Below are 12,442 nucleotides of genomic sequence, written 5' to 3'. Positions count from 1 at the left end.
ATAACAGGCCATTTGCAGTCTCTTTCCTGCTATATTCTGCCAAGTTAGAAAAGGATTCTGTGGCTTAGCATATCGTGAATACATTCTGCAAAGAGTTAATGATTAGAGCTATTTCTTAATTACACATTTTTTCCTGATCTGAGGTTTCAGTAAACTCAATTTATACCAAAATGCATGCAGGTATGTAACTGAAATTTGGAATACTATGACAAATCCAAGACTCTGACAGCAATCATACTTGTTATGCTCATTAATCACTAATTATTTTATGTCTGCACAAAGCTTTGAAAGTGTTAAGACTTGTATAAGCTTTAAGTATTAGTACTGCCTACAGGCAGCACGTCTATGCATGACTTTGGTTGCACAGCTCTTTGAATTTAGCACAATACTTGAAGAGTCACATACAGTCAGCTCAAAATAAACTACACACAAACTACACTAACACATGACTGAAAATTGCAATCTACTGAGAGCCACCTTCCTTGCTAGACCTCATTTTCAAATTCTGCTATTTTGAGAAAAAAGAGACTGATTCTTTCTCTGCTTTCAGTGTTACCACACTGACTTTGCAACTCAACTACATTTTGGTGTCTAGTGTTCACTATTCTGTTTCATGTGTGAACTGTACCATGTTTGAATAGAAGTAATGTAGCATAAAAGGATGCAAGTGAGGCCAAAGTGTGGTAGGGGAGTTAGCATCTTAAAATGCTGTTTTCTCAAGTGCTTACTTATCCTTGTTTTTATTTTGTTACACACACACACACACACAAAAAAAAAAAAGAAACAAGGCAAGCACAGTCCAGTGAGTCCAGAGTGACTCTTTATGCAGAAAAGCCCTTAGCCACTGCATGAGAATGATGCATTGTTTCCTACTGCCACAGGAAATTAACATTCTGGGAGCTTTCCAAGTTTCCTTCATACCTTTTCAGCCTGACTGACGATTTGAGTCAAAGGATGCTGCTTGTTTCTGTGCCCAATAACACCACTTGTTCTAATAGAAACAGATTATTTGGAAGAAGATTGTTTATTCCTCTTCCTTCCAAAGGACCCTGCCCTGACTGTGTTACATAGCTACTTAAAAGGTTCTACTCTCCCTCCCCCTGACTTTAGGGAAAAGAAAGGTACTCAGAATAAGTATCACTGGCCAATTCAATTCCAGTAAAACAAGAAGAGTCTGGACACAGACATGGGCATATATTTGTCCATACATTTAATTGTTAGCTTAAAATTGATAAAACTTCAAGTCATGCCACTAACACTCTCATAACTACAGGTGGATTTAATCCATGGATACGTCTGTATGGATATGGACAGCACAGACCAAGGAATATTCTCAACACACAGCATGCATCAGTATCCTTCTCTAGAAGGCATGATAGTTTAGCCCTGCAGATGCAAGTTGAGCTGTGATCATTCTGCTTGATTTCAGGGCCAGGGAACAGGCCTTATCTACTTCATTTAGTTGTACTGATACACAGATAACAGTTTTCCCAGCTGGTTCTGTAATTGACCTTGACGTTGCTAGCTCTCCAGCAAAAATATTTTACTTGCACTGCAGGGTTAATATTGTAATACTATTCCTCTCCCATCTTTTCTACATCCTTCCTGCTTTTGTTTTAAAAAATGAAACAACATAAATCACTTACTGATATTCTTCTGAAAGACTTAAATTCCAGATAGGTAAGGTGGTCTGACAGCTCCTCTGGCTCAAGGTGATCAAAAAGTAGAGAAACTTTCCGTTTCTTACTGGTGTTAGCCTTTACACGCTGTGTCAGCTTTCTAGACCAGTCCCTGGAATTTCTTTTAGAGAAATTTTAAAACACAATTACCCTGAGTTATCTTCTGAAGATAATTTTTTTCTTCTATTCATAATACAAAATTTACATTGTTTTCATGTTTTACTGCATAAAAAAGTTGATTACCTGAATTTCTAAACAGCAAGTTTGTCACATATTACAGATTATATGACAATACATTATTTAGTCTAGGTATTATATTAATGAAGCACATAAGTACAGTACAACTCTATTATTAAACAAAACAAGATCGTATACTGCACTTTCAGAATTGTTGTCCCTAACCTTGGCTTTATAGAACATACACTGTGTTCTTCCATTTAATAGTTCTTAACAGATTTCATTGACCTGCATCTGAATAACAATTATTCCTCCTATGATAGTTGTCTGCAGAGTAACAAAAATTACTTGAGTATGAAAAACTAAGTATCGTCTTTCATAAGCAGATATAAAATGCATGCCAAGTTCTGCTTTGCTTTTGCCTGTGCATTTCCGAAGTACGAATTTATAGTTAGGCAGTTCCACAGAGTTATCTTACTCTAACATAACAAGGAAGGTTCCCTTCCCAAGACAGGACTATGCTGTACGGTTTTATGTATAGCTGTAGGGTTTGTTCTTGACAGTATAAGTCATCTTATAGCTAGAAATCACACAAAATAAAGAGTCTGACAATGTAATAAACTGTATCTTCTACCTTACCTTTGGCTTTAAAATGCAAACACATTTTACCTCCTTTATTAACCAAAGTGTACTTTCCTTTTTCATCAGCTGGGTCAGTAAGGCCTTTCAAAATCATTAGGCCTCTACAAATTTTCTAAGTTCCCTGGATAGAATAAAATTTATCTAGTACAGAGCACAAAGTCTACACAACAGTTAAATTGAATGTCAGCCATTCTTGAAAGGCATTCTATTCCTCTATGTAATATATATTTTAACTATAATAAGGTATAAATTCTTCTAGGATAAATAACAGTCAATGATCTTATTACAGACTAAACCTAACCCACTGTAGGATCGTGACCCTGTTGTACTGGAAAGATATTATATTTGAATAAAGGAAATTCAGAACAAAAGTTTGTTTTCTAAGCATACTGAAACTTCTGCACTCACATTTGAGTTGTGTCAATTAGACGACAGTGTAACTCCTCACCATTAGCTTTAACCAGTTCTTGAAATTCCTCCATAGTTGTGGATAGTTTAGAGTCCATTTTGAACATAACCCAAAACTCTGTAATCCAATACCTATTGTATGGTGAAAAAACAGAAATACAAAAATAAAGATTTTGCTTTACCATGAGTGAGGCTGAAACTTAGATAGTTGCTATAGATGCTCCAGTTTATTATTTGTATTTCTTTTTGATCAGCTTCAGGGGATAACCCCGTTTTTAAATGCTTCTGCTTTATTCTATCAGAAATCAAATATTCAAGATAAAAAAGAAGGTACCTACTTTAATTCTGTATAAAACTATAGTACATTTTTAAACGGAATTCAGTAATTCAATATTAAATTTTCTGTTTTCACATTAAATTTAGATAACATGAATGCTGATTATTTTCTTCATGATCTCTTAAGTATCTTATGTATTCCTTTAGAACTTGAAATAATTCAGTCTGAAAATGTACTGTGCTAGTCAGAATTTTAACTATTAACTGAAGAAAAATTTACTATTTAAATATATTTGTTTGGTGGTGGTTCAACTTCCCATGCACCAAATATTTTCTGAGAACTACAATTTTATGTGTATGGCATTCAAACTGTTTCTGTCATATATTTCAGTTCCCATATGTGAATTGTAACCCATTGTGGTAGGTTGAACCTGGCCAGCAATTAAATAGCGACCCAGTTGCTCACTCACTCCTCCTCCTCCTGCAGTGGGAAGGAGGAGAGAATAGGAAGGGCAAAAGTGAGAAAAGCATGTGGGTCAAGATAAAAAGAGTTTAACAATTGAATAAAAGAAAATGAGAAAAAAAAAAAAAGGAAAAAAGAACAACAACAAAAAAAACCACCACCGAGTAAGTGCTGCAATGGCAATCACTCACAATCTCCCATGAGCAGACCGAAGCCCACGCATTATTCAAGGTACGGCTACTTTGGAATGGCAACCCTGTTTTTATTGTTGAGTATATTGTTATATGGCATGGAATATCCCATTGTCCAGACTGGTTCAGCTGTCCCAGCTTTGTCCCCTCCCAACCTCTCAACCTTCACTCCTTGCCTACCCTCTGGGGTGCAGAGTGGGAAACTGAGCAAGCCTTGATGCTGTGCAAACACTGTTCAGTAACAGGTAAAATGTTGCTGTGTTGCAAACACTGTTTTAGTCATAAATTTAAAACACAGCACCATACAGGCAGGTATGAAGACAATTAATGCCATCCCAGCCAGACCCAGTACACCCATGCACATAAAGATCTGTGCTTGTTGGAAAAATGGAAATGTGTACTCTCATGGATGCATATATACATCAGCTTGCCAGGAAGCAAAAATGTTCCCCAACCACACACAAAAGCAAAGCACTCTGGCCTAATAATCTACTTTTAATGGTAATGATTTTATAATCTCAAAAAAAAAAAAAAAAAAAAAAAACCTTTCATAACCGATACTAGTTATTTCCTATTTCGTGTAAAGAAGAATTATCATATGCTACTCTGTTATCAGGGTTGTATCTTTATTTCCACTTTTTTGTTTTCTCTACACTAAGATATTAAATTTTATCACACAGTCCAAAAGAAAAAAAAAAAAAGTGATAAGTGATCCAGGATATTTCAAGTGACTAAGAACAGTTACTAGGGAAAATTACCTCCTGAATACAATGGTGTTTTGCTTAGTATTAAAGTAGCTGCAATATCCCACATCTTTTTTTTTTTTTTTTTTTTTAATAGGCCTATATAATAATACTAGACATAACACTACTGATTCCTGAACACTGTCAATTCTCATTAATGTTCAAGGTACAGCCTTATACAGAATCAGTTTGAAACTGACCCAGTGATTCATGCACTGACTTTAATGGATCTACACAAGGCTACCTGGGCCTTTTTTAAGTTGCTAAACTGAAATTTGAAAAGATGAAGAAATGCAACTGTTTCTCCTTCAATGTCATCTTAAGATATGAAAAAGCATTCTTCTTTATGGTACAGGGACAGCTGCAGACTAATAGCTACCATACGAGAATATTCTTACCTCACAAAATAGCATATCTTTACACACAGCATGGAAGATTTCTTTTCTAAAGCACTAAGATAGGTAGAAAACCGTTAAGGAAAACCATATCGATTCACATATGATATGAAATGTAGCATGCTTAATATTTCCCTACCTTTAAGTCTAGTAGGAATCATTCTCATGGCATATGATATCAGATTATAGTTTTATATAAAGGTATAGAATTTATGTTCCAAGATCACTAGCAAATGTTTGCTGTAAATATGACAACCCTGAGTAATGTTGTTGTAACTGCCCAAGTATAGAATACTGTTAAGTACTGAAATGACTGCTTTCTACACATACCTCTTTGAAGCATGCTTCACTTGCATATCTCACTAAAATTTGAAACAATACCAAATATATCAATTACATTTAATTAAGAAATACTCTAGTTTAGTATGAGTCACTGAAGCTTTTCCAAAAAAAAAAAAAAAAAGATATTTTCTTTTAAATATAACCAGCTATATAAAATACTCCTTGCTAACCTCACCTCTCTAACTGCAATAGTTTTCATTTGACATGCTCTGGTAACTAGAAAGAAACAAGAAACATCCATACTTTTAGTTTATTACCTCTGTAAAACACATGTTCTTATATTGTAACCAGTGTCTTATGAAGACATGGAAGATCCATTTGGAAAAATATATTATATATACCTTCAGTCTTCTGCTATAGATTATACATATATTTTCAGTACTACAAAAAATAATTTAATGAAAACACCTTGTAGATTCTCTCACAGTTTGATTGAAATTGACTGCAGCTGAAATCTACCACAACTGTGGAGAGAAAATCCACAAAAATGTACCTGTATTAAGTGTTTAAATGAGGCTGACTGTAGAGTTCATGAAGTCTGAAAAGGTTCCCCAAGTATTTTGAAGGGCTCTGAACAAATGGTCTAAAGTTAGATGGCTTACAAATCATTCCTAACTATCCAAAATCACTCATGGAATTTGGGGGAAAATTTTCATGAGAAAGAATATTTGTAGAAAATTGTCATCTCCAGGTGATAAAATCAGAATACCAAAAAAAATAAAAACGCTTTTGTGCCTTTTTCTTCTACTTGTATAGAGGAGAGAAAAATAAAGAGAAATCTGGACCAGGCCCAGGTTCACAGTATCTAACTAAGGTGCCTAATTTAATCTAACACCTGTTAAATATTCCCTAGATATTTCTTCCACAGCTAATGGAGGGTGATTTATCCTTCTTAAAATCTGAACTGGAATTTCATCTCTCTCTGTAGATCACAAACTAAACCAAACAGACAAAAAAAAAAAAAACAACACTAAAACAAAACAAAAAACATTATACAGCCACAAAATTTGTAAGGAACAAGTCTATTGTTTTATTAGTGAAACAGTAGTATACCCCTAAATTAAATATTCTACACTTACCTATTTTAAAATTGTCAAGTACTTCTAATTTTACCTTAACAACAGGTGGATATTACAAAGGATATAGATCAACAAGTTTCTGGAGCATGTCTGCAGAGGAGATGAAAAACTGGTGCATGGTCAGAATCATCTTTAGCAGCTGGTTGTTCTGATAAGCGTTTCCTTCTAAATCTGAAAAAAAAATAGTGTTCATATTAGAATCTTGATACAATTTCATAAACATGCAAGAGGCTTCTTCAGAACACTAATTCTAATCAAGCCTGTTTGTCTATGCTGTTTGAATGACAGCAGTTACATACTGACTTAGGAAGTCCATCTTTTTTTGTGATGAGAGCTATATAACAATTAAAAAAAAAAAAAGCTTTGTCTCAAAAACAGTCAAAGTATTTAGATAAGTATACACAATGATCTGAGCCCAGCAACATACTTAAATAGTTAGCTTTAGGCAGGTGAGATAACCTTTGAAACAAATCAATGAATCGAGGAGCAAAAGAGATAGGCTACTGAATCGTGTCAGTCAGTGGCATGACTGAACTCATGAAATGGAATTGAGATATTCTTAAGTGCTTGTGAACCTTTTTGCATTGCTGACATATATAATCCTAAACTATACACACAGGTTAGAATTTATACCTAGAAATGCATGGTATGAGGTACAATGTATACAGAAGTCCAGGGGTTAACTGATGCATACTTAGCAGTGGACCTAAATGCTCTAATGAATTTCCTTGAACTGTGCATTACAAGGATTTCACTTGAAGGACATTTTTAGACTACATCTATCTTCTGGGTATTGTATTTTTTTTTCCATATTTGGAAAAAGATCAAAGACATCAAATATATCAGAATGTTTTAAAAAGTTTCCATTTCTGTTATACACACTTTAACTACTTCATTAATATTAATAGGCAATGGTTGTGTACAGACTGCCACGAGACAAACTAGGTAGCTTGAACTGGAATTAGACACCTTTTCAAAATGTACTTTTCAATCATTTTTAAATATTTAGTCCTCTATTAGGACAAATGCAGTTGCCACTTAACAAGAGCAGTATGCAGAAGCAATGCACAGTAAGGCAAAACAGAAGAGGTAAGTGAAACAGCAGATCTGGAACATAAGAAGTGGAATATAATGCTAGGGGGAAAAAAAAATTAAATCGCACAGCACAGAAAAAGGAACACTAAGCTGAGTCCACTCACAAGACGACATAATCCATGTTAGTCACTGAGCAACAATTTCCATGCCCTTATACAGGGAGGTACCAAATGTGAAGAGAGGACCCCAAAACCCAGGCCTTTCCTTTTGATCAATACATTGGATCTTTGGTAGAACTAACAAAGCCTGATTGCTTCTAGATCTGTCTCCTCTATTCTTCACAACAGTCCTATTCACACCCTTTGCTGACCCCTGGAAGTCTTTGCCTTCTCTTCCCTGTATCAACGCCACAGTTCCCCACTTTTGCTTACAGAGAGCCAACACAAGGCAGTATGTGCTGTGACAGGACCCTGACAGTCAAATCCAGCCAGACACACAAAAGGCTCACCCCACTGCCCCTATACCAACGTGGGCACCAGGCTGGATGTCTCTCTTCTACGGAGTCAATTCTTTACAGAGTCCTGTCTTTCCATCAAATTTAGTTTAAGGTGGCAGACAGACCAACTAATTATTTCATGTAGTTCAGGAGGAAGGTGATTCAGAACAGCCTAAGCCTGTAGCTGGCAAGTGAAGTTACTGTTTCAGCTCTCGGTTTGAATCCCTAAAAGCAAAGGACGTGCTGGGTATCATGCACCTGATGCAAGTATCTTCATTCTTCTAGTAACAGCATATTCGGTTTGCAGGAAACTCAATACAAAAGACAGTCTTGAAATCTTTTATTACAGCCAGCCCCTCAGGCAAGAGGAGCAGAAAAATCCTGACTGGTAAATCTTGGGAGGACCTACGGGAACGTGCATCAACCCAACCAGCGTTAACAAGCCCAGAACACGAACTTTATGTATCAGGTGATCTTCAACGCTGAACACAAGAGACCACTTTCTGAATTTACTTTCTGTATTACACCTAAGTTGTAAAAAACAATTCTCCCTACAGGCACATGGGCAAGGGAAAAGTCTGCGCGTTCTCCAGCCACATAAATGGCTGTATAGAGCCTAAGCAACTAAAAGGAGGAGAGAAGATTTAAAACAACCAGTGTTTAGGAAGCCATTAATAGAATTATAAATCACAAAAGTAACAAATACAAAACATATTTTTCCTTCTTACTGTCCTACCATAACAGGAAATAAAAGAAGTCCTAGATTCAATACATTGCAATTCAAGAATTCTCAGTACTGAAGAAAAAGCTAATGTGTCCAAAAATTAAAAAAATAAAAAATAAAAAAAACATTCTACTACTAAGTAGAAGTGTCCATTAATGTAGTAAGGTTTTGAAACTAAACATATTACATCCCCAGCATAACCAAGGAAACTGTTAACCAGCTGCTAGTAAGACTAGACACTTCCAAGTCAGCAGCTAACATTATCAGGATTTTTCAAAGAACAGGCCACACTCATCTCTGGATAGTTATTTACAGACAGTAAAGCTTAAAACCTTTAATAAGTTACAAAGAATTAAAATAACAGTAATTAAAGCTGAACACTCAGAGGTGCAGTCAGTTTTGCATTGTATGATCATTTTAAGCTTCCTTGATAAATTCAGCAATTCCATCACTTTTAACATATTTCAGTCAAAACAAGTTCATGAAAATTTGATCTTTCCAGGTAAGGGGGATATGGGTGGGAGGGGTGGTTTATCGTTTTTTTGTTTGGTTGGTTTGTTTTTTTAAACAGCTGATGTAGTACATACTAGCCCAATATTTTAAGGCAATCAGAAATGTTTGCAGCATCACAACAGAGTGCACCACAACTGAGTCAGTGGGCAGTAGCATCTCTTAGTGACTCAGTTAGAAAGGCTCCAACTGAAAAATTTAGGTGTGTAGAAAACACATCTGTGTGTATAACCTCAGTCTGATAAACTTATGGAGAGAAAGCACTGGAGAGTTAGGAGAATAAATTGCAGAAAATTTCCTATGAACATTTACTATCAACATAGAATTTAAAGCTAAGCTTTCAAGAGATAACAGCCAAACCTCCTTGCGCTTACACTAAGAAAACAAGTAAGATGATAAAAGTCCTGAAGACTAATTTCTGTAGCGTTATTCTCAGCCTCTTTTTTAATAGAGCGAAAGGTTTAAGTTAACAGAAGCACTTGCAGATATGTTTAGAGATTTGCGTGCTCTTTGCCACGCTTCCAGCTTTGTTTTCATGTGTTAGCTGAGCTCCAAAGTCATGTCAGTGCATTCACTACTCAAGAAATACAGAAGACTCTGCTTAGCATACGATTCAACTAAGATGATATGAAGAGCTTATAAATACCCTGTTACCAACCACAGGCACATCCTTAAACATCTAGGGCTTTTTGTTAGCAACGTACAGGAACTGTTAGTACTCCTGCACTACAACGACCATATAAAGGTTTAGTTTCCTTTCAGGGAATCAAGTAGAGCTAAAGGTTCAGCATCAATAATCAGCATTTTGAACTGTATAAATACACGTTCCCTCAGTGTAGCAGATAGAAACCAGTCCTTTTCTGTAGTATGGGATATACTAATTGTATTTAACTATCCACTGTTTGCACAGATAAGAGAGAAACAGGCTATCAGCTACACTGGAAATCAGTTGAGTCAGGACACTTAATTGATGACATAGGAAACTGCAGTTGGGTGAAGAGAGTTGAGTAACTGGAAAGAGAATACTAACCAGCAATCTCCAAAAAGGGACGTAAACTAAATAAAAACGTTGACTTCTTAAATACAGAAGTTACTCTAACAGATCAATGTAAAATAAAAACTAACATTGGTGAATAGGCATCTACCATCACACTTGAAAAGTTCTTGAGCTGTCTTTTGACTTTTACTACAAGTTCTCCATTTTACAGCATGAACCAAAGTTTACACATCCCCTGTTCATGTTCTCACATAATTTCATTCATTACTCAACAGAACTGATTACAACATTCATTATACAACAGAGTTTTTCTGTTCTTATTGGGATATAAACAGTCTAGTAGAGCAGGTGTTGTGTACCAGGGCACTGAAGACAAACAGCAAGTTTTGCCAGAGAAGTAGGGAATTTGCAGGGGAAGGCTGGGACATCAGGAATCATAATGTGTTTTCAACTCTTTAGTATTTGGCTTTTTGTACTATTCCAAGTATCTTCAACAAGAGTAAAATTCTTTTAGGTCTATCACATAGAGGTTGGTATCAATTTTCATCTATTTTTACAAAACTTGTTGTTTTGCTATGGCTTACATCTAATGGGTCTTGTTTAACCAGAAAAGCAGTTCAATATATCCTTAACTTGAAAGCCAAAATGATTACATGCACACTTAATAGTAAGTATGTAGAGCTGTAGTTAAATCACTTGCTTTTAAGACATGCTCAATATAGATCATATCCCGCTGACAAAGACAGCAAAGAACTATCTTAACAGCTTCTCCTCTGTGCATATTCCAAACTCTTCTATCAAGACATACCACAGGTACCACTTGGTACCATGTTCCAAAATGAACTTTTATCCTTTTGTTAGTCTTTTTATTTTTATTTTTCATATTATAAAGGTGCACAGAAAAATAGCATGTTCTGTTTAATGGAACTGTCTTGCATAACAGAAGTGGATTTATGCTTCAAAACATCCAGATCTAACTATCTCACAAGAGAGGTGGACTTTACGGTATTTTACAGCAACATGTAATTATTTTGCACACACTAACGCATTACTGTTTTGTGCTATCCATTCCTCCCCTGCACCAATAATTAAAAGGTTCAATCTACACAAAGAAAAACATTGCATTACTGATGGTTTAAAAAACAAACGCTGCAGCCACAAATCTCAAGGTTCCCAGTACAGTCCAGCACTGAACAGCAAACTTATATGGGATTGTAGCAGCACACAATTTTACAAACACATCTGATACCAAATATTTAACGTCATATTCCTGCCAGATCTATGAAAGAAGCACTTTTCAAGTAATGCACTATGATACAGCAAATGTTACCAAGGAGAAAAATGCTGGGTTTGATTCTTTTTCTATTTGTATTGCATAAATTCCTAATTCAACAAAACTGTTAAAAATGGACCTTCGGTGAGAAGAGACTCCAGCTCAGTTTCAGAAATGTCACTGGTTATTTCACACCTCTGACCACTGGGTCACTTCTTTTCAGAGAGCTAACCTGCTAAACATAGCTGTGTGTAAGGAAGTTACAAAAGTCGTGGTAAACTATCTTTGTGCAAATGCTGAAGCCAATAAGAGGGCTTTCCTGACTCTCTTGCAAGACTGTCTCTGACTGCCTCCACAGCATTCTCTTGAACCTCCAGCAGTGCTTTTTTTTTAAAAAAAAAAAAAAGTTTGAGACTCATTTTCATTTCCGTTTGTATACCTGTTTCTAACCACACACCCTGCTGAGCAAAAACCACTGAGTGAACATTAAATAAAGTGGCATGGGTGTGTTTCAGTTAGTCAATTTACCTTAACAGAATGCTGCAAAATACTGTATAAGCCTTAGCTTCGTTTCACTGCAGAAAAATATAAGTAGTCCACCGGTTACATTCTTTTTCTCTTGTAAATACCCTTAATGTGTTGTTTTAATAAATATTCTCTGAAGCAAACAAGAAAGCAGGAACTGAAAATACTTTTCCAGTATTTAACTACATGAGTGAGAACGCAAAGAAATATAGGGCTGAATATTTTAGTATCCATAAAGTAACAGAACGCCACTAAAATTATAGCTATGAAAGTTCCATTGCATGCGTTACACTCAGAACACACAAGAGTAAGAACATCCCAACCTAGGCTTATCAGCCACTCTACTGCAGGGAGCCACCAGTTGGAGCATGTGACCTGTGATTTAGAAATAGGTGAAGTATCGCTTGTTCCTAGAATAATTAGAAGATCAAAGTACTCAAAAGCTAATAAGCAAGGCTGTAAGAGCGAACTGCCTGTTTTTCACCAT

General features: G+C 35.8%; 1 protein-coding gene across 2 annotated transcripts in view; it reads right to left on the bottom strand.

Moving 5' to 3' along the window:
• Positions 1 to 12,442, bottom strand: part of RASGRP1 (RAS guanyl releasing protein 1) — a 43,240-nt gene that overhangs the window by 16,525 nt on the left and 14,273 nt on the right. For both annotated transcript variants that reach the window (XM_040560466.1, XM_040560467.1), the window contains exons 3-6: positions 6,461 to 6,566; positions 4,978 to 5,040; positions 2,907 to 3,038; positions 1,647 to 1,800 (exon numbers count right to left, since the gene is read on the bottom strand). In XM_040560466.1, the coding sequence (XP_040416400.1) occupies positions 1,647 to 1,800; positions 2,907 to 3,038; positions 4,978 to 5,040; positions 6,461 to 6,566 (455 nt within the window). The remainder of the gene's footprint in view (positions 1 to 1,646; positions 1,801 to 2,906; positions 3,039 to 4,977; positions 5,041 to 6,460; positions 6,567 to 12,442) is intronic.

Source organism: Cygnus olor, chromosome 5, assembly GCF_009769625.2.
Source record: "Cygnus olor isolate bCygOlo1 chromosome 5, bCygOlo1.pri.v2, whole genome shotgun sequence".
Lineage (NCBI taxonomy): Eukaryota > Metazoa > Chordata > Aves > Anseriformes > Anatidae > Cygnus > Cygnus olor.
The sequence above is the reverse complement of the archived record's forward strand: the minus strand, read 5'-3'. Positions and strand labels throughout refer to the sequence as shown.